This window comes from Rhamphochromis sp. 'chilingali' (genome assembly GCF_963969265.1).
Source record: "Rhamphochromis sp. 'chilingali' genome assembly, chromosome: 12".
Taxonomy (NCBI): domain Eukaryota; kingdom Metazoa; phylum Chordata; class Actinopteri; order Cichliformes; family Cichlidae; genus Rhamphochromis; species Rhamphochromis sp. 'chilingali'.
The window spans coordinates 15,584,915-15,608,866 of NC_137939.1; the positions used below are offsets into that span (position 1 = coordinate 15,584,915).

Below are 23,952 nucleotides of genomic sequence, written 5' to 3' on the forward strand. Positions count from 1 at the left end.
ATTACTCCTGGGTGGGTATATCTCAAATGGCTCTGCAGTGGTCTAGGTCATGTCTGAACATTTTCTAGTGTTCATTGGTGGCCACAGCTCCTCTTGTTCTATTCCTCAGAAGGGTCCCTCATCATATATGCTCCCTGTTGAACACATAACATAACATTTCCTTCCATGGGTCCTATACCAGCGGTACCCAACTTTTTTTGCACCACAGACTGGCTTATATCTGACAATAGAAACCTTGAAAACTATAAATTTACACCTGAACCTCAACTCGTACTGGTCTGTGGCCTGGCTTGTGGACCGCTGTCCTATACAATTTAAGTTAGGGCGTGACTATTTGAGCAGCCATCCATTGTGCCACAGTTTCAAATAATGGAGTAGAAGAAAGAATGTGAATATTGTTTACCCTAACACTAGCACAACACAGCAGTATCCATAACACGAACTGCACATTAGGTGAGCTTATATGGAGGTGAGTATCCTGCTTACAGTCAAGTTCTGAAGCACTCCATTCCTGTGTTTATGTTAGTTTTAAACAAAATGACATTTAAGCCTGTAAGCTGCAGCATTTTGAAAGAAACCAGGATACCGCTGCATGTATACATTGTATTCAGACAAGATCCTATACACCTTAAGCCAGCTGAGGTATGATAACACAGACCACAGCAGCAAAAAGGAACTGAGAAAGAAACTGGTGTCTCGAATTATGATGTTTTGTACTTATGCTTGATGTCTATCAAGCATAAGTACATGAAGTGCTCTAAAAGTGGACTTGGAACTTTAGTTACCTCAACTGGAGAAAGTACTTTATTAAACCAGGCTTGCATTTGTAGTCCCTTCATTGTAGTAAAAAGCCTTGTTTCTCTCTGTTCCTGTTTGACACATTAAACTTATTGCATTTTGTGATAATACTAAACATCCTGTAGCCTTTTCATATTAAAGGAGAGATCCTTCTTTACTTAATCAGACACTATTAAAGGACGGTGAAGCAAAGCCATTTTCAAAACATTAAAACACTACACTAAAATAATGAAAGCATTATATTGTTAACGCACTAAAATAAATTCTCACTCCTGCTGCCGTCCCGCTGAAGTCACTGTTCGTCATTCCTTTGTGTGCGTGTGTGTGTTTTAATCACTGAAATGAAGAACATTTGCTCCATATGTTTGATCTTAACCAGCCGGAGAGAAATGCAAGTTGTTGATGGTTTAATGTGCTGCACATGAGCAGGTAATTAGCTGTGCAAACTGATCGTAGCTGTGCAAATTTGTTTGGCAGCTCATTTAACAAGCTAAGGTGCAGAAAGAAAAGCCCGATAAGAAGGCTTCAGCTGGAAGGATGTGAGTAGTTTTTTAAAGTTTTGTGTGTTATGTGAGGCTGACACGTGGTTCATTCTAACTATCTGCCTTTGCTGTGACACAAGACTGAAATGACAACAGTATATGTTAAAATAACGCAATATAAGGCTCCATAATTTAGAATATTCCTGACATTTTCAATAATTCACATACATAAATACATAATTTGTTATATTATCATTGCAAGTATGTGTGTGTGATTTTTCCTTATTTATTTATTCTTTGTTTGTTTTATTTTTTCTTTATGAAAGGAAGCATATGTTTGTGCTTATATCTGTTTAATCTATCTTTTAAACTTTTATGCAATTTCTCCTTTTTAAAGGCACAGTGTGTAAAATTTGTCCACCACAATATACAGGTACATTTAGTAAAGAAAATAAGAGAAAAAAATACTATACAAAAATCAATACATTTCAATATCGCTACCGTTCTGATTCATTTACATATTGAAAGGGAGTGGGAAGAGCACTCCACATGTCTGTTGATTGCCGTAAACTGAATTCTGTTTTTTCACATCCCAGTTCAAATGCATTTGCCACTGTATGACAAATGTCATTTACCTCAGCTGTCAATATGACTGCAGTGTCAATTTGTCCGGTGTCCTGGGAGTCCGCTATAAGTCAGCGTGTCATCGAAATTGATGACAAACTGATTACAGCGATACCGAGGTGAGTTGTTGAGGATATCCTGAACATTTCTGTCAGTAAGCACTGCTGTTAGCTGCTGTTAGCTGGGATTATTGAAACTTTCTTTGAAGTGGATCTACCAATGATAGACTCAGGCACTTAGCGAATAAACTCTCTTATGATGTGAGAATGTAATCAAATTGTTTTTCAGAGGAAAAATGTGATTTTTAGGATACTCAAACCTAATGTTAGCCGCCATAATGTTAACTTACAACCTTCTTGTTGTTCTTTAGCCAACTCATTGTCACCTGTCCGGAGATGGGAGAATTTTGTGTCTGATCTGCTGACAATAAGTAATTGCCACAATATGAGACATAAATAGGCATGTTTATGCACATTTTCATGTGTTAGAGCCATGAGTTCAGTTCATTATATAATGCTTGAAGTGAGAAAGATGAGGAGGTGGAAAATGAGGGAGGAAGAGAAAGAAATTATGTAAATATACATGTCCAGTCTGCATGCCAAGTGTCCTTGGGCAATATACTAACCCCATGTTGTTCTCCGGTGCATCAACTGGAGTATGAATGTATGTGGATAAAAATTAGGAAGCACTTAGAAACAGTAGAAAAGGGTGCATTGTGCAAACTGATATGAATGGGTGAATGTACAAGTTGTGTAAAGCGCTTTGAGTGCTCAAGACAGAGTAGAAAAGCTCTATATAAGAACCATTTACCTTATTTGCGGTGGTCAGGCAGGTATAGCACTATTGGACAGGTAGAAAATTTTACAAAATACTTGCCATCTAACTATAATGGGCTAATCTCCAATACTCAAACCCATTTAAAGAGAGTGAAAGAGAGAGTGAAAGCATCAAAACCGCTGCCTAACCAGTTTAATGGATCACCCAGAAAGCTCCTGCTCCTTCAGGCTGTATTTCATCCCTTGAGTTCGACCTTAAAAATGTCATCTTAAACTCATGACTTCCTTCAGGGTTAAATAACAGCTTACCTTGATCCAGATCATACTCTTCCGTGGTGCTGACAAAGTGAGGTCTGGAGTAAAAGTTATGCGGCCCCGGCTGCTGGAGGCCCCCAAGGCTGAAGAGGCTTCGCTCATTTGAAGCACAGCAGGAAAAGACCCTCCGGCTGGGGATGCAGGAATAACGTGTCCAGCTCTTCATCTCCAGGTCAAAAGCCTCCAGTGCTGTCACCGGCATCTTTCCCTGGCGACCACCTGGAGGAGAGGGGAGAGAGATTCAATGAATTTATGATTATGACAAAGCTTTACAATTACAAGAGATTCTATTAAAATCCAGAGAAGTGAAATGTGAGCAAACTGACAAAGTCACCTGTGTATTATCATGAAGACATGGAAACTGCATGCCCCTTCTCATAAATGAAATATATTCCCAGAAATATTATCATGTGCACAAACAACAAGCCAAGGACAAATGCAAATTTTCTGTGTGACACTGTTTGTCCCTGTTTCCATTTCCTGTTTCATTGCTTTTTAATCCCCAGTGCCTGTCACATAGTTTCCTTGGCATTTATGTCAAAGTCTAGCGAGTGCACAGACCAGCGCTGGGACCACATTTCATTTTGGGCTGAAAGGAGAGCACAGCAGCAGGGAGCTCCCCTAGGACACTTAGGAGTTGTTTACTTCCACAAATCATAACTTAACCTTGTAAAATACGACTACAAGGGGAAGGCAAGCTTTGTGAGACAGAGAGAGAGAGAGAGAGCCTGCGTGGAGCGGGCAGTAAGAGTTTGAATGATGGGAACAGGGGGGTTGAAAGCAGCGCAGCACTGTGGGGGCCAGGGGTGAGAGGCAAATAGGGAGGGAGGCAGCGGAAAAAGAAGGGGGAAATGTAAAGAATATGAGAGAGTGACAGAGAAATTATAGAAAGCAATATAGAAAGAGAAAAACAGAATGTGGAGGAGTGAGAGAAGAAAGTGGAAGAGGGTCAGCTGGAGTGGGCAGAGTGGCAGAGAGATCGATAGCAGTAGCGAGACAAAGAGTCGAACTGTGTGGGAAGCATTACATGTGAGAAAAAGAGATTCCATGCAAAAGATTTGGTTGATTGGAGCAGAATCTACTGTGTATGGTTTTCCTTGAGAGTACATAGTTCACATATGGTTTTAGTGTTGCTGCAATACTCCACAGACTAACATTTTGGCAAAAGTGTAAAACAGAGAATCTGGACTGCTGCACTACTGAAGGAGACAGCTTTTGCACAAATCTACATATAATCACGGGTCTGAGCTGCATTCTAAACCAAATTCAGCTCAGCAAAAATAAGCCATCTGTATAATCTATATAACAGATGTATCTCTGTTATGTAGATTATACATACAGTGGGGCAAAAAAGTATTTAGTCAGCCACCGATTGTGCAAGTTCCCCCACTTAAAATTATGACAGAGGTCAGTAATTTGCACCAGAGGTACACTTCAACTGTGAGAGACAGAATGTGAAAAAAAAATCCATGAATTCACATGGTAGGATTTGTAAAGACTTTATTCGTAAATTAGGGTGGAAAATAAGTATTTGGTCACCTCAAACAAGGAAAATCTCTGGCTCTCACAGACCTGTAATGTCTTCTGTAAGAAGCTTTTCTGTCCCCCACTCGTTACCTGTATGAATGGCACCTGTTTGAACTCATCATCTGTATAAAAGACACCTGTCCACAGCCTCAAACAGTCAGACTCCAAACTCCGCCATGGCCAAGACCAAAGAGCTTTCGAAGGACACCAGGAAAAGTATTGTAGACCTGCACCAGACTGGGAAGAGTGAATCTACAATAGGCAAGCAGCTTGGTGTGAAAAAATCAACTGTGGGAGCAATCATCAGAAAATGGAAGACATACAAGACCACTGATAATCTCCCTCGATCTGGGGCTCCACGCAAGATCTCATCCCGTGGGGTCAAAATGATCATGAGAACGGTGAGCAAAGATCCCAGAACCACACGGGGGGACCTGGTGAATGACCTGCAGAGAGCTGGGACCAAAGTAACAAAGGTCACCATCAGTAACACACTACAACGGCAGGGAATCAAATCCCGCAGTGCCAGACGTGTTCCGCTGCTGAAGCCAGTGCATGTCCAGGCCCGTCTGAAGTTTGCCAGAGAGCACATGGATGATACAGCAGAGGATTGGGAGAATGTCATGTGGTCAGATGAAACCAAAGTAGAACTTTTTGGTATAAACTCAACTCGTCGTGTTTGGAGGAAGAAGAATACTGAGTTGCATCCCAAGAACACCATACCTACTGTGAAGCATGGGGGTGGAAACATCATGCTATGGGGCTGTTTTTCTGCCAAGGGGACAGGACGACTGATCCGTGTTAAGGACAGAATGAATGGGGCCATGTATCGTGAGATTTTGAGCCAAAACCTCCTTCCATCAGTGAGAACTTTGAAGATGAAACGAGGCTGGGTCTTCCAACATGACAATGATCCAAAACACACCGCCCGGGCAACAAAGGAGTGGCTCCGTAAGAAGCATTCGAAAGTCCTGCAGTGGCCTAGCCAGTCTCCAGACCTCAACCCCATAGAAAATCTGTGGCGGGAGTTGAAAGTCCGTGTTGCTCGGCAACAGCCCCAAAACATCACTGCTCTCGAGAAGATCTGCATGGAGGAATGGGCCAAAATACCAGCTACTGTGTGTGCAAACCTGGTAAAGACCTATAGTAAACGTTTGACCTCTGTTATTGCCAACAAAGGTTATGTTACAAAGTATTGAGTTGTATTTTTGTTATTGACCAAATACTTATTTTCCACCCTGATTTACGAATAAATTCTTTACAAATCCTACCATGTGGATTCATTGTTTTTTTTTTTCACATTCTGTCTCTCACAGTTGAAGTGTACCTCTGGTGCAAATTACTGACCTCTGTCATCATTTTAGGTGGGGGAACTTGCACAATCGGTGGCTGACTAAATACTATTTTGCCCCACTGTAACAGACAGAAATCTGGACAATAAAAAAAAACAAAAAACAAAAGAATCCATTAGTCTTTAGCCCGTTGCTTCATGAGCCTCCATAGCTAAAGGTAGAAGCCAGCGCTAAGGTACAATCATATAGCGGGAGACCCATGCATAATCAGCCTTACTGTATTATTAATATTTTAATTTGTTCCATTTTCTTTTAACGAAGATGAATTACGGTTAATTGATTTTCTGAATAGCTCTTTTTTTATTAGCAACTTGGTTAATTGTTATGACTGACAGATGCTGAGAATGAAGGAGCTTTGCAGACCACCATTTGGGATCGGTATGTAAGAGCATCAAAGGACTGTTTCATGAACTGTGTGGTTCACTGTTGTCTGTTTCAACAGCTGACAAGCTCCAAACACAATTTATCTATGTATTATTTGTAGCTAGTTAGTGAGAAAATACTAATCCTGCTAATCATTAATAATCATTTTGTGAGCATCCACAACAGTCCTAGGGAGTGAAAGACCAATATCAGTAATACAAATACCAATCAATACCACATCTCCAACCAGTCACTACTGTACAGGTTAAAATTACAGTCTGTCACCAGTGGAAGACAACAAGCATCCATACTTTGGCTCTACATTTGTACAGAGACAGGAAAAAGTGAAATTACATCCATTAAAATATGTTAATGTAGCAACAGTAAACTCCACCAACCTAATTAAACATTAGCTACCACTGAATCTGTGTCTGGGCTTTGTAACCATTTTAACATCAGAGCATTTTAAATTGGCATAATTAACATAGCAATTATTTAAAAAAAAGACTAAAGCATCCAAAACTAAAAAACTATTGCAAGCACCAAAACCTGCAGTGTATCAAATGGCCTCCTAAGGTGATATTAGTAGCGCATTCAGCATCACTGCTTACCAAGCTAGCCAGTATTGGCATAAGCTAAATTTCTCCAGGTATACTTTGTTGGTGAAATATGATCGCACGTGATTTCAAATCCTAACCTTCAGACTTCTATATGATATTACACAGAGAATAAATGAATAGGTTGGGTCTCAGGTGGGTATCTGAAAAACATTAGCATGTTAGCACTGTAGATGTGCAGTAAAGTCGCAGTAAACATTTGGGTAAGGGTAACATAAAAATAACATAGTGGCAGAGGTGTGCTCCCTGGCTCAACTGCAGGGGAGGAGTGGTGCAGTGAGCTCAAGGGGGCAGTGCCGGGGAGGCAGGTGAGAACACAGCTGGCGGTGTTTGGACTGATGAGTCTTTTTTGCCCTTTTTAGTGAGGCAGGAGACGAGAGACGGGGTTGTTGGAAAAGCTGAGACCAGCGCTGACCAGACTGTGGGTTGTTGCATAAAGAACCCTAAATAAACGAGACATCTCTGAGCATAAACAATGTGTGTGTGGAGTGCATTCTACAAATGTGAATTATAGAGCCTTCCTTATTTTTTTAATATAACCAATACTATCGGTGTAGCAATATTAGCTATTTGCTGATCAAAACTGTCATGTCAATTGTCAACAAATTTAAAATTTAAAAGAAGTAAGGAGGAGACAGGAGATCCACCTTTAGCGCATAAATGACTAAATAAATACCTACACATTGTAAATCTTAAGGAAAACTGTTTGTTTCATGTGTTAAAAATAATTTACATAGACATTCATTAGAGCAAATATACTAATATACATTTTTCAGTTGTAGCTATTATTAACTAAAACATCTTGTTTAACTTTATTTTATGAGTAAGTTAGCTACTGCTGTGCCAGATTGCTGTTGTCCTCTTTCATATTGTTTGCTCTTTATTCATGTCCATTCTGTGTTCCACATTGGCTGATAAGGAATATATATTACATTGTGGTTCAGTAACAAATGGTTGAAATGGTATATGTATGTTGCTGTAAGCATTTCTCACTTTTGCCTCCAGCAGAAGCCAACACTTGGATGTCTCCCAAGCTGCCAATAAAAAAAGAATAAGCAGGAAAACTGCCGTGTAATGGTGTGCATTCTGAGATTTGTGATGTTTGTTGTTACAGTAATTCATCAGCTATCCAAGATTCTTACTGGGGGTGAAAGTACAGACTGCTGGCTGGTTAAACACCATTTATGATTTACTTGTTGGCCTGATGCAGTAAATTCAGTGGTAAAAATGAAGATGTTTGTTTTTGTCATGATTTAGATTTTTTATCATTATTTGCTGCTGATGAAGTGTGGTGCAGTATTCATCCAGTGCTGTGTGTGTTTTTACACTAGTGTATTTGTTTCACTGAATAATCTTTTTCGTCATCCTTCACTTTGCTGACAACTGTTTTTCAGCTGCACGTGTGCTGATTGCTAACCACGACGCTGCTGCAAAATCCTTGATGTGTACTGTGAACACACGTAGGCAGGTAGGCACACGAATTTCAAAGCGCTGGGAAGCCTCGTGAGTTACGTCATTTGCCAGCAAGGCCACTGTTGACTGGGAACACAGGGAATTTAAATGAAAAGAGGTTGAAGCACCCGCTGAAGAGAACAACCCCCTCAAGTGCAGCAGCAGCTGTAGAAGCAGCATGAATGTGCAAGGTACGGTAAAGCTTTAACGCAATCCCAGCGAGAAGACATTACAGTCACAGAGAGAGAGAGAGAGACAGCTTAAAAAAACGGCATAAATTATTTATATTCTCTTGGTATATTACAAATTAGTCTGTGTCTAATGTGATATAATATGATTAAACTCCCATCTGTGCACAGACCACGTGGCTGCACTTTAGACTAGAGATGGACCGATCCGATATTACGTATCGGTATCGGTCCGATACTGACCTAAATTACTGGATCGGATATCGGAGAAAAATAAAAAATGTAATCCGATCCATTAAATATCACGAAAGCACCTCACAAAACTTGCAACACGCCTTAACTCACCTCAGAACGTTAGCACGTCAGAGCAGTATGCATCACGTGATAGAGCGGCTGTGGCATGGGGACCTGTCGGTGGTCTGGATAGCATTTGGAGCTTCGCTAGCAACCCAGCATTTCATCTCCGACAAAGTTATCCCGAGAGAAGTAAAGCAAGTGTGTAAGTCCATCTCTGAATGTAAAGCATTCCTGCGTTTTAAGCTTAACAAGCGATATATGGAGCGACTGCCTCTCCTGCTGCTACTTCAATCATGAAACTGCTTAACGATCAGCTGATCGGCTTTTCTGTCGCGAGTCCGTCTCTCTAGTTTGTTTTTGGCCCACTTTGCACCAGAAAGAGTAAACCAGCGGCTGAACAACAGCAGCACGTTTAAGCTTGATCAGCTATTGTTAGAATGTATTTAATATTACTTTCTACTCCAGGATCTTTTTCTACGTAGCTGACGCTGGTAACTGTGCAGGGGCGGATCTAGCAAAGTTTAGCCAGGGGGGCCGATAGGGCATTAACAGGGAAAAGGGGGCACAAAGACATACTTTTCTTTCTTATTCTCATTTAAAATGTCTAGCTTTTAATAAATAATTATCTGACACCCAAAGTTTTAATTTGATGCAAAATGAATAGAAGTCCATTACTGTATATAGTAACTATTAAGTCTAATATATATACCCTAGTAAGCTATAGTACTTTTTCCCTTTGGGAAGGTACCATCTGTGCAGTCTGCAATTTTGTTGAAGAAAGATGTTGAATCTATTTAATATTTCTTGAAAAATAATTGATTTCTGTGCATTTTTTTTCACACTGCATCAAATTAAGGTTGATTACGTCGATTAAGCATCATGAGGTGGAGCGTGAGGGGTGGTTCCCTATTTTTTATTTTTTTATTTTTGTTGTTGCTGGGAGTTGGAACCCTATTAGTTAGGTTGCTTAATATTTATGCTAAGTACTCTTTAAAATACCAGAATAGGGAGGATGGTGTAGGTCTAAGTTTATTAGATTGATCAGTATTGCTGAACTATGAAATATTTTTTTTTGCATACAGGTATAACAGAATAGCTTTAGTGTAGTTGTTGTTTTAAACTTGAGTATGAACTTATACAAAATGCAGCAAGATATTTAAAAAACAGTTTTGTTGATTAAAAAACACTATATCGGATTCATATCGGTATCGGCAGATATCCAAATTTATGATATCGGTATCGGTATCGGACATAAAAAAGTGGTATCGTGCCATCTCTACTTTAGACTAGTCATCGCTCTCTGTCCCATGCACTTCCCGGCATCATTAGCTGCAGCCACACCAACATGAATGAGTTTACTCTTCTACTTAAAACTTAAAGATTTTCTTTGTTTGTTTTTGGATTTTTTTTGTTTATTTGTTTTTGTGGCTATTTTTACTATACCATGTGATTTTGTTGAAACTTAGGAGTTGGTTTTAAAGAAGAAGCCAATCTTTCCTCTTCTCCACTAAAGCAGCTGATATGCAAACATTTGTTGTCCAGGACACCAAGCAGAGGTGGAAAGTAGATGAAGTACACATATTTTGTTACTATAATTATTTAGAAGTGTCATATTTAATTGATATCTGTACTTCTGAATTTATTTTACATTATTTGCCATTTGTTTTTACTCACTACATTTTAACACAAAATCTCTACTTTCTGCTCCTCACAATTTTAAAACGGGAACGTTTCAATAAACTTTAAGACATGTGGTGGGAGTTATTATTTCCTGTCATAATATGCCTGCAAACATCAAACTGATTTTAAGTTAAATGAAGCAAACAATAACATACAAAAGACATCATTTATAGGACAATCTTCACAGGATAAAGTTAGCCTGATTCATTTGAGATAGTATTGAAGAGCATAAAGTGACTGCATTTTTTTAACACGTTATTTCAAATGCTGTATTTCTTACTGCTCAACAAATATCTGCAAACACGCAAACACTGTGCAGTTTGACATACGATGCCTGCTGCATAAAAGTACAAAAGTATTGTTGTGTGTTGGACCGGTGGCCGTGGTGTTCAGTGTTAGGTTACATCATAGGTAGCAGACACTGAATTACATTTAAGGTGCTATGCCATTTCTTATAATAATAATAATGGATTGGATTTATATAGCGCTTTTCTAGGCACCCAAAGCGCTTTACAATACCACTATTCATTCACTCTCACATTCATACACTGGTGGAGGCAAGCTACAGTTGTAGCCACAGCTGCCCTGGGGCAGACTGACAGAAGCGAGGCTGCCATATCGTGCCATCGGCCCCTCTGGCCAACACCAGTAGGCAAGTAGGGTAAAGTGTCTTGCCCAAGGACACAACGACCAGGACAGAGAGCCCAGGGATCGAACCGGCGACCTTCCGGTTACAGATGCGATCCCCAACCCCCTGAGCCATGATGCAGTGCTAAAAGAGTGCAGGATGCGCCTGCACATCTGTTGTTTTTACGTGAATATAGAATTCGGTTTGCAGCCACATTGCCCAAATGTCGGCTTGTTTACCTGATGATGAAAGGGAGGTCACTTTGTGGCAGACAGCAATCATTTGTCAGGGTGATGGATGTTGTTGTTTGACCTGTGATAAACTGATTTCTTCACCATATATATATCAGTGTTACACTGAGTCATCAGATAAATGAACACCATCTGAACTCCACCTGCTTTGACCTCGTCTCTCTCTGTTTTCTCACACTTTATAACTCATGTGTGGGAGAGCTCATTACGAGGCAAACGGATATTCCCCAATTAATCTTTTAAAACACAGGAAACACTGATACAAGAAACACAGTGTTTCTTGTATCAGAACACTTTTGCATTGTTGTATTAATTTCACTTTTATTTGTTTTTCCATCAAGTCAAGCAAGATTAAAACTTATTAACTGACAAACTTCTACCTACCAACAGAACGTCAGTCCAATATTTATGCTCCATATACCTGAGATATAAGGGAAGCATCAGCTCAGCTTAAGGTACAAAAAGACCTTTAGGTGACTATTTAGGTCATTTACCCCCCTGATATGACCAATACCAGCAGTAGACATCAACCACCAACAATAAAGATCACTCTTATCCAGATATGTGACAAAACTGTTAGATTTAGGCACAGTCATTTGGTTTGGATTAAGAAATTGCTTCTTTGTTGCCAATAATAACAACATTACAGTAATATGCAGTATACCATAGCATAGGCTTAGGTTAATTTGTGGAAAAGTAATTATTAAGTAATAATTAAAAAGACTGGTTTGAAACAAAGGTCTCCATGTTACAGTGACCCATTAATCAACCCTCTTACAGCACAAGAGGACATGTGAATCTTTTGGGGGCATTTGACAGATGACTGCTGTGTCTCAAAACTCACAGAGTTCATTTGGAAATGAAATGTAAACACATTTTAAACACTAAAATTTTAAGTGTTGAAATAACCTCCAATTACTTTAAACAAAAAAATATTGATGGGTTACAAAGTCATTTCTAAGGTTTAGGGCGCTCGAGTAAATGACAGAGAAAGCCTTTATCCTTTAACTGGAAAACTTGAAACACTGGTGAAACTTCCCAGGAGTGGTCGGTCTGCCAAAATTACTCCAAGGATGCATCAGTGACTCATCCAGGAGGTCAGATAAGAACCCAGAACAACATTTAGATATATGTTGGCCGCACTTGTGTCAGCTAAGCTCAAAGTTCATGATTCAACAATAATTAAGAAACTGCACAAAAATGACATCCCTGTGGGAGGTCCAAGGGAAAAACCAATGAAAAAGACTAATTTCACATTCACTAAAAATCCATTGTAATGATGGGAACATGCTTTGTATTCATATCAAGAACTCCCTGAGTAAAGGTGGTTATCCCACCTGGACATTTGTTGTCTGGGAAGCTGGGAAGGCACCTAAAGAGAGCTCCAGGCAATCCAGAAGAGACAACTGCTGCCTAAGCACAAACCCTTAGTGATCCCTTATGTGTCAGGAGCATGGGAAAAGAGCTGAGATGCATTTTCTCTAAACACTCTGTGGCTTTCAAAACCTAAAACATGCTGCGCCAAAAATTGTCCACCCCAAGTATTCGGTCTCACGGCACAAACAGAGTAATGTAGTGTATGCTGTTAGGTGCCAGGAGGTTGCCATGCAACAACCTCTGGCTTTGCAGATGGCACAACACAGAATAGCCACCTTGTCAGACCAGGTCTCTGCAGTCTATTTACACCTACAGGCCAGTGGACACTCTTTCATTGATGAGGATGTGCACATCCAGGACAGGGAGGAACGCTGGTTTGAGCACAGAGTCAAAGAGACCATTTATGTGAAAAGCGAAAGACCATCTCTGAATCGAGGAGGGGGCCTAAGGCTACATCTTTCACCATCTTAAAATACTGTGATTGCAACCATTCCTCAACTATCTGTGAACGGTACTCATGGCCATTGATGATTGGTCTTTGATCATTGGTTGTTGATCGATGGTCATGCCATTTTGCATATTAATGATCAAGAAACAAACCTCCCAGCCCATTGTTTGGCACTGGTGCCAGTTTCAGTCCTTATGCAAATGTTCTGTTTAAAAGATTGGGGAAACCTGCAGTGAGCGGAGACTGAAGAAGTCACTTGGATGAGTGACGAAATGAACATACAGGCCTAGTATATTAAAATATGAATTTAATAAGAGGTACGTGAAATGATTAACTGTCAATATCAACTAGTGGTATTAAAATATGGATTAAACCTGAAGGTAGAATTTTGGCAAAACAGCAGGTTCAGACATCAGTCTTTGCTGAACCTGCACCTGTTCGCCTGTTCACCTGTTTTATTAGACCTGACATGGTCAGAGCTGCGTTCCCTGCTTACTCATTGTCACAGCTTTCCTTATTAATGTGTTTTTCATACTTCTTCTTTTCTACATCATGCATGATAGGCAGGGTGGTTTGCAAGAGGAAATTCATCTGTTACAAAGTTAAAGTACAGAAGCTTATTTAGTTGATAATGCTAGCTGTGTTTCTGATCTGAGCGTGGTAAAAGCAGACCAGCAGCAGTTTGTCCACAATGTGCATGTGCAAAGCACCAGAAAAATAACTGCTGGCCTCTTGCCCAGCTTCTGTCATTGTAAACAGGAGATAGACACACTCTCACAGACAGACAACTATACTTTGAGACTGATGTAAGAACAGCTTTCAGTAGAAATACCAAATGGTAACACAAGATGGCAGTGATCTAAAGGTTGGGTGCACATATTAAATGACAGTTAAGGAGCTTTAAGACAACGCTGTCTGAGACTAAAAGGAGAGAGATCAGCCTAATGGAGCACCACTGGCAGGAAGTCATGTATTTCTCTACAGCTTTAAGGTAAATGTCAGTATATGCTAACACGCACATGCTAGCAGTATAACATCTGCATGATGTATTTCCTACCCATCACGTAGATTTTGGTTCCTCTTACGAAGGGCGTGGCTCCATACCGCGGTGTGGGCATAGATGTCATTGGGTGCCATTGGTCCTTCTCTGCATCATACACCCTAACCAGGGCCTGTGGTGTTGTGTCTGCACCCATGCCCCCCAGCGCATACACTTTTCCATCTGCAGAGAGAAAAGAGAAAAAAAAGAGCTTATTAAGAGCTTTTTAAAGGATCTCATTACACTCTACTCTTAGTTCAACAGTGTTCAACTGTGGTCAGTATATTTGTTCTCAGCCTTGTTAAGCTAATGTGCAGTGAACTGAGGAAAAAACGCTGCCAACACCTCTCCGAAGGGCCAAGAGCTGCACTCTTTCATCTCGCCATTTCTGCTCTACCTGTCATGATGGCTATCCGTCTCATCCATCTACAGTTATCCAAACAATCTGCAATATCTATATCAAAAAACTGCCACACGAACAACTTTTTTCCACAAGGACACACACAAACACTCCTAAATGCTGCAGTGTCATTACAGAAAGGCAAGGGGGAAAGAGAGGGGAAGTGCTGAGCCAGCAAAGAAGGTGCTCCTGGTGATATACTGCAGGAGAAGGGGAAGAAAGGAAGAGGGAAGAGAAAAGAGAACAAAACGTAACAGAACAGAACTGATGAGAGATGGAGATTAACAGCCCATTAGTGCTCTAAGAAGTCGTGACAACTTAAATGTGGAGAAAGAGAGGGGGACAAGACTAGAGGGAACAGAGCAACTCAGTGAGCCAAGCAGATGGTGAACCAAGGAAGCTGTGACTTAAACTGTGAAGAATAGAGCAATAATAAATCTGTCACTCAGAATGCTATCCTCACACAGTTCAACACTTAGGACTGACTAAATCCTATTTTACTATTGTACATGGAACAAGTGGTGCAGCAAGAACACTGTCATTGTGCATATCATGTGGCAAGACTGGAGCAAATATATACATATATATAAATATATATATGTATATATATATTTCACTCTGACGTTGCAGGGCGTCGTATTGAAAAAAATTAAATGAGTGTTTTACTGCTTTCTCCATACCATTTATTATTAAATATTACTTTGAGCTTGGGTCCTTACAATGAAGGTCAAGGACAAATGCTTCCCCAACCTGGGTACCAATGTCCCTGAAGGTGTAGTATATTGTTCTAAAGTTTGAAGACCATTCATAAAAATATGACATTTTTACTTCTTTTTTTTTTTACTTTTTTAAAATCACTGAAAAATAATAGTAAAGGCAAAAATACATTAAATAAAATAAATGCACACTCACTTGTTTAGGTAAACCTGCAAATATCTAATCAGCCAATTACATGTCACCAACCCCCAGGGCACACAGAACTCAACTTGAACTACAAGCATGTAAAAATGGTCAAGATGACCTTATGAAGTTGAAAAACAGAGCAGATAAATGGGAAAGAATAGTAATTTTTTTGACTTTGAGCATTAGAAGATCATACAGGGTGCAGTTCCTGTCAGCTAAGAACAGGAAACTTTATCTGCTATGCACACATGCTCACCAAAATTGGACAATAGAACATTGAGAAAACTTTGCCTGGTTTAATGAGTCTGTTTGCTGCAACATTTGTGTTAGTGTAAGAATGTGTTGCGAAAAACATGAAAGCATGGATACATCCTGCTTTTTATCAGCAGTTCAGGCTGGTGGTGGTGTAATGTTGTGGGGAATAGTACCTTAGTACCAATTAAGTCTCATAAAGTAAAGCCACAGGCTACCTGTGTATTGTTACTGACCATGTCTCTTTATGACCATAGTGTACCCATCTTTAGATTGTTGTTTCCAACAGGATTTTGAGTCATGTCACAAGGCACAGATCATCTCAAACTGGTTTCTTAACCCTAGAACACTATCGCTATAAATAGTAACACGATCACTAATGCCGGGTGATTTTTACCCGGTATAATATAACCAATGAAAAGTAATCAAATATATCAAAATATGACAACACATGACAAATTAGAGTGGTCTTCTTTTACTTTCAACTGTGCCATGTCTAACAAAATGAAAAATAAAACTCCTAAAACAAAATAATGACTCTGGAAAGCTGGTGTTTGGTCCACCCATTCCTGGGACATTTGAGACTTCCCTGGTGATGGCACAGGCTCCTCGACACGCAAACAGCTGCAGGAGTGAGAAATCATGTAAATGTATTTTCTCGGGTGTAAATCACCCAGCGATAGTGTTCTAGGGTTAAACATGAAAATGAGTTCCCTATGCTGACCAACAGATGATCAAACAGTCACCAGATCTCAATCCAACAAAGCACCTTTGTGATGTAGCAGAACAGGAGATTGGCATCGTGGATGTGCAACTGATGAATCTGCAACAATTGTTTGATGCTATCATGTCAATATGGACCAAAATCTCTGAAGTTTACTTCCAGCACCTTGTTGAATCTATCCCATGAAGATACAAGACCAAGACATTCCCCAGCAGATCTAATCTCTCCAGCAAGTCCTGGGTCTGCCTGAGGCCTGCCTAGGCATGCGTTTGGGCCGGTGCTTAGTGGGGTTGATGGCAGTCAGAGGTGAAGGTTCTGGCCATCTGATCGATGGCTACCAAATAGACTTTTTGTAGTCTCCATTGCATTCCATAAATATAACTTGATACATAATTAATATACTAATAATAATTATAATTTTGGCATGACTTGAATTTTTCTTGTTGAGTATAGCATAAGCAACACAAGACAGTGGCATGTTAGCATGGACCTGACCCATGATAATAATCTTTAGTTGTCTTAAGGAAACTGTTGACTTTTATACACAAATAAACAAAAAACAAGAAGGAAAAAGGGGGAAAAAAACAAAATGAGAGACATATGTGGAAAAAAATTAGCTTTTATGCTGGGCCCATTATTCAGATGGGGATAATGCTCTTCTACTGCCTGGTTGTTTGGTACGCATGGTTCACAACTGAGAACAAGAAGTCTGTGCAGAGGGTAAATTAACACAGCCAAAAAAATCCCTGGCTGCCCTCTGCCACCCCTGGAGACCATCGCCAGATCCTCCTGTCTCAGGAAAACGAGGGCCATCACAGGTGACCCCTTGCACCCCGCCCACCACCTGTTACCTGCTGCCCTCTGGTCGGCACCTCAGGTCAATAGGGTCCCACACCTCCAGCCTCACAAACAGCTTCTTCCCCTGGGCCATTCGCACTGTCAACAAACACTATCCCCACACCCCACCCGTGCCTACCTCTCCAATCTGTGCCATGGTCTGAGTAACCCTCATCACTCAGGCCACTCTGAGCACTTTGCTCTCCATTGTGTGCCTTTCTATTGTTTTGTACACATTCCTCTAGACTTCCTCTAGTTATTTATTCCTGATGTGTTTACTTTTTATTTTTTTACTCCTGCACAGTTCGTGTGGAGTACTCTTAATTTTGTTGTACATGTACAATGACAAAAAAAGAGCTATTCTATTCTGTTCTATTCTATGCTATCCTATATACCTACTTCAGCCCTATAAGCACTTAAAAACTTAGAAAGTATTGCTTTGTTCCAATCAATGAAGAAGACAGGTTAATGAAAATGGCACTAGAAGAACTTCAGACCTGTCACTCTGTCAGTATTCACAACATGAGATGCAATCTCCACACTGTCAAAACATAAAGGTTCACCAAGTGAAGGCTAGCAAAGACAAGGAAACGATGAAGTGAATAACAATCTCCAGGAAATGAAGGCTCCTGTGTTTAAGTTTGTGTGCATGTGAGTGCATGTGCTGGATCCTGAATCCCCTTTCTTTTTCTACTAAGTGCTGACACCTCACAGTCTACAATGACAGACAGATGCACACTTCAGAGTGAACAATGTGAAATCATAACCAGTCTTGAAACCATAACTAGTGTTGGTTTCCCTTTGTGAGGGTGCACCTGTGCCTGCATGTGTGATCACGGCAAAATTCAGTGCTGTTATCAGAAAGACTGGAACATTAGCTAACTGCATGCAGAAAACAAATGTATATTAGATTTTAAGGTGAACTGTGGCCTCAATGACGACTTTCTAAATCCTAAATTGATATTCTATAAAACAGAAAAGAAAAACAAAGAAAAAGAATATTGACAGGATGCTGAATTTCTGATCATTTCTGTGTGCTAGTGCCAAAGGTAAAACAGAAAAGATAACACAGGGAGAAATAACAATCAGGCAGGTGTATGTGTTAGTGTCTGTAAGGGAGCAAAGAATTTTACATGCAGGATGTGTGTAAAGTAATTCAACAGTGCACAAAGAAAATACCTGTCAAACATTCTGTCTGGCTAAATTACTTTCACTTGAGCTTTAACACTTTGCCGCAGCAGCATGATAAGACTTTCCTAGTACAATGAAATCAGAACCTACTTTCCCTGAGATTAAATGTAGGGAAAATCATTAAACATGCACGGAGGAGAGCCTGGATTTGTAATAATTCCCTTTAAACATGCTCTCTGGGGATGGTTTGGTTTTATCAGACAATAAATCAAAGATGCTGTATGCTGCCAGGATTTCACAGCAAATACACCAAATGGGAAAAGACAAAAGATGAAGCCACACTTGAACTATTTTGTATAAATTGTAGTACTCTGCATTACCTACATTTGAAGTCTTGATTTATCAGGGTAAAAACCCAATGGACTAATGCACTAGGCCCTAATCCAACAATACAAAGTTACGACCAACTGATTCAGTAATTTAACCTATATTGTATCCATTTTAAAGGTGGTATAACGGATAAATCACAGTTCAAAAGAAATCACTAGTGTGGAAAATTCAAATTGGATGAATTAAGTGGCAAGACTAAAAGTCAACACTGAGACAAAAAGCTCAATGCTCTGCACTACACGGAAGCAATGTGTGTTTCCACAGGAACTTTCCCCCAAGGAACGAAAACCTTTTGAGGAACGTTCTCCCTGTGTTTTTAACTAGAAGATCCTGCACCCAAATTAAGAGAGAGGAGTTGTACTTTCAGAAAAAAAATGAATGTGGGGCTTACACGCTCACTGATGGTACAAGTCTACTAGCAGTTTTGATAGGACTGTTCAACGCATCCTTTTTTTAAACCTGCAGTCAAACACATGTCACATATGGCAGACAATTTAAATGGAGAATCCCAAGATATTTTACAGATCTAGAACTAAAGTAAGAACTTTGATTCTGCTGTGGAAACCAAAATCACAGTGCACTGGTACAAAAGATGACTACGCACACGACTGTATATAACTCCAAACCAAATGCATTAAAATAAATCTGATCTCTTCACCTGATTTCTGAAGCCAGTGTTCAATAAACTGTACTTAGTTGTTCATAGAACTACATACTAGGGCTGGGCGATATGACCCAAAATTCATATCTCGATATTTTTTAGCTGGATGGCGATATAAGATATATATCTCGATATATTTTTTTTAAAGCCATAAGTTAAGAACAAAAAGAGAGTTCTTAGTCACACTGTGTCCCAGATGTCACACGGGCACTTTTATTTACATACAGCGTAGATGTACATGAAGAAATTACTCAAAAATTAATTATCAGCATTTATTAAATAATCATGGTCCATAAATAAAAGAAAACAACGTTGTTTTTGTGCATAACAAAAAGCTCACAATTGTGCAGTCAAAATGTAAACTAATAGACGCTGAGCTTAATAACAAAGAGACAGATTTCACAGCTGCACCACGTCTCTGAACAGGTGCCATTTGTGGTCCTTATACACACACAGTACGTATCACTCCGCAAGGCTCCTCCTCGGTAGCCGTAATCCTCCGACAATCCATCAAGCGGTGCAGCTCCGTAGCTTAGCAAAGTTATATTAAAACATTTGACAGATTGCTGAGCGCTGTGTACCACATAAAATCGGTTCGCGGTCAGTAAGCACAACCAGAATTCATACATAAGGTGCACTGTCGATTTTTGAGAAAATGAAAGGATTTTAGGCCGTGCAGCCCCTCCGGGCTGCATGTCGTTAGCGCGGTTAGCTCGTTAGCGCGGTTAGCTCGCTAACACGTTGACGCCGCCCAGCCCCACGCACGGTAACTCGCTAACGGAGATTTTCCGCTTTCATCTTGTCATTGCCTGCAGGTGAAGCTATGGGGGAGGCGGAGTTGTGTTCAGTGAAGGAGAGGCGAGGCCGAGTAACGTTGCGTAGAGACAAAAGTGGACGAAAGAGAGGCAAACCTGCGGCTCCACAAGTATAATTATAACGTAACATAGACTATATCGATATAAACGATATTGTCACATCTTATATCTCGTATGAAAATATATCGATATTTTTAAAAAACTCGATATATCGCCCAGCCCTACTACATACACTATACTCCTATATAAACTCTCATCCTCCCAACGACCCTGAGAAGGACATTTATGATCTTTTTTTTGTCACTACCCAAAGCCTGTAGGAAAACAGTGAGAATAGAAAGATAATAAGTGACAGTGAAAACTTGAAATACAGGCCATTGGACTTTTAGCTTTTAACACATTTCACTTCTTCAATTTTAGAACGACTGCTGGGAAGTCCCAGTACTGCACCTTTAGTGGGGGCTCTTCCCTTGGAAGTGGCCCTAAGAGTTGTTAACCCACTATGGATCATGAGCCACGGTGTGGGAAAAAAGTTACACTCCTGTCACTGACAGGTCTAACCTCTGTGAGAAATTGCCCCACCCAACCATCATGTGAACTATTCAGATTACCTGAGATGATAGTGGCAGTTTAAATGCCTGAAAAGGGATCTCATGTGCATTCACTTTTACTTTTCTCTCAGACCATCTCTCTTCTCTGTCAAAATTGTAAACACTGGCAAAAAATCTTGACAGAGTGTCCTTTCTCCTTTAAATGCACGCCTACATCTAAGTCTTGTCCTGTTGGGGTGGGTCTCCTATGCTGCGTCATGTGTTTGTGGAGACGGCTTACTGAGTGGTATAGAACAGCGGTCCGCAACCCACCGGGCCTCGGTCTGTGAGTCGTTTGGTACCGGGCCGTGAGAGTTGAGGCTCAGGTGTGAAATGTATGGTTTTCATGGTTTTTATCGGTTTTCAGCGTTATTTTGTTATCGTTTTTATCGTTTACTCGGTTTTCCTGGGTCTTTTCACGTGTGTTATGAATAAATTTTCTTTTTTTCGGTACCAGTACTAGTTTTATTTTGTTGTATTTATCCGCGACACCTTAAAGGCCGGTCCATGAAAATATTGTCGGGCATAAACGGGTCCGTGGCTCAAAAAAGGTTGGGGGCCGCTGGTATAGAACATTCTTGTGATGTGTGTTTTCCACCAGGAATGGCATGTGTGGTCTTGTGTTCTGGCCCAGCTGTACTCAAATTGTGCCCTCTAATTAAGGAAACTGTGGTCTATTCTCTGACCATCACCCCTGGAGACTCCATGGCAACTGCAGCGTACCCTACACACAGTCTTTATGGGGTGGCTGTTTGGCAGGTTGATGCTTGGCGAGCAAAATCTGTCACCACTCAATGCCAGACCAATGAGTCATTACCTGAAGCATCATCAAACACAATGACGTACACAAGTGCAAATATGCCAGTGATGGCAGACATGACACGCTGTGGATGTATGCGAGTTACTGCATTTATGTTTTTATCCTTCTCTTTTGTAATGTACTCAGTGTGCTGCTCCGATTCCTCTTCAGCACAACATCTTTCATCACTCTCTGTCTGTGTCCCTGTCTTGATGATCTCCCGCTGCCTGTCCCTCATCATTATTTTCCTTTGCATTTTTGCTCTTCTCACTGCAACTTTCACTTTACTTTCATCATTTTCCTTTCTTGTCCCCTCATTCGCTTTAATTGACTGTTTCATCCGTCCCCTCTTGGCCTCCCTTTTTCTCCTCTTGCCTATCCTTTTATCCTTTTATCATTCACCCTCATCTATTTTTTTCCCATTACTCCTTATCCATTTGCATCCCCCACTAATGCAGCGTTCAGCCCTGGTATTGGATGCGCTGCCATCATGATAGCACAGAAGGAACAAAATTATAGAAAATATGCAACCGATTTTTTTAGTGCTTTTTTTAAACCACCCACTATCATCAGCATGGAGAAAATGGGTTTTAGCTTTGAAGGTTTTTTTTCTTACATCAAAACATGTTTCTGGATTGAAAAAAAGAAGAAACTTTACTTCCTGAGCTTCCTATGTTTTCAGCATGGATGCCAAACTGTAAAACAGACACTGTAGTGTAGTGCTTTCATTTCATGCTTTTTGTTCTTGGTCGACTACACTGAAAAACAACACAACCTTAAACAAAACCCTAATATGGATAGTCCTCCGCAGTGTCTACTATCAGACTGTTTTCTAATATCAAAACCCAGTAACAAGATATGGTGAAAACTGAGTTATGCAAACAGGTAAAACTCCATTAACCACCAAAGATAATTGTATCACTATTCCATGCACTCTGTAATTGAAAACTCAGTTCAGTTTGACTTGTGAATTTAATTTGCTCTGTGCCATAAACAGGACATCAACAGAGCCATTAATAATAAGTTGACAAAAAGTTCAACTTTTTCAGGGCTGTGAGTTGAAAACAGATAACAATGTGGAAAACATTGTTATCTGTTTTTACACTGACAGCAAACCATATACCACTCAATGTCTTAAATGCAGCAGAGCTAACAATATAGATATTTTCCATCACATTATCTCTGTTAGTGTTGCTGATCTGTCTTGCAAACAGAAGCTTCTTTCAGCTACTTCCTTATTCACAAGTGGTCGCCACAGCAGATTTTTACACCCTTCCTGATGCAAGCCTCCTGGGGATTTGTGTTTTCTCTCTGGTCTCAATCCAGGGATCTTTTGTGTGATAGACAAATGTATTAGACACTACACTACAGAGCCACCATCTGGTATGTTCCTATCTTCTAGCATGATGTCACTCACCATAGTTATGCAAATCATGGCATCCTGCAAAGTTTCCAAAGTTACAGAAAGAAAAATAAAAGTGAAAATACTCAAGATCTCTTACTGAGTGTCACGGTCCGTGGAGATAGACCGTGTGGGAATGTGTGTGTTGGACCCAGACGCGAACACAAGCGAAGATGCAGGAGTGGATTAAACAAAAGCGAGCCTTTTATTATGGCTGATAACAGAACAAACCAGAGCGAGGGCAGTATAAGGGTAATAGTTCAAACAGAAAACCTAAACTGGACATAAACTAAGAAAAAGCTATGGCTGGAGATACGGAACACAGGGGGTGGTAACACAGACGACGCGACACAGACTACATGAAACACAGAGACTAAATACACAAGAGGGATGATCAGGGGAAGTGGCCACACATGGGAACACAGCTGACACAGATAAACATAACAAGACATGGCAGGAGTAAACAACACTGACGGGAGACTGTCAAAGTAAAACAGGAAGTACACAGGTGCAAACAGGAGGAGAGAGAGAGCACGGGCATAGTGGGCTGGGGAAACATGGAATGAAACAAGGAGGGGAGATGAGGGCTCACAGATACATAGAGGGGCACACAGGGGATAAAAGTCACAAGGGGAAGTCAAATAAGGAACACCACAACAGGACAACTTAGGAAACATGGCCTAAATAAGGAACGAAATACAAAAATACAAGAAACTAAGAATACTGGGCCCACATGGCCCAGGACCATGACATCACCCCCCCCTTAAGGGCTGGCTCCAGACAGCCCAAACACAGGAAAACAAAAACCAAACAAAAAACGACCCAGGGCGGGCG

At 40.4% G+C, this 23,952-nt stretch overlaps 1 protein-coding gene across 1 annotated transcript in view; it reads right to left on the bottom strand.

Annotated features, from left to right (window-relative positions):
• The window catches only part of klhdc8b (kelch domain containing 8B), a 273,153-nt gene that overhangs the window by 71,574 nt on the left and 177,627 nt on the right, over positions 1–23,952 (bottom strand). Inside the window, exons 3-4 of the mRNA XM_080898152.1 lie at positions 14,233–14,397; positions 2,990–3,214 (exon numbers count right to left, since the gene is read on the bottom strand). Coding sequence (XP_080754278.1) covers positions 2,990–3,214; positions 14,233–14,397 — 390 coding nt within the window. The remainder of the gene's footprint in view (positions 1–2,989; positions 3,215–14,232; positions 14,398–23,952) is intronic.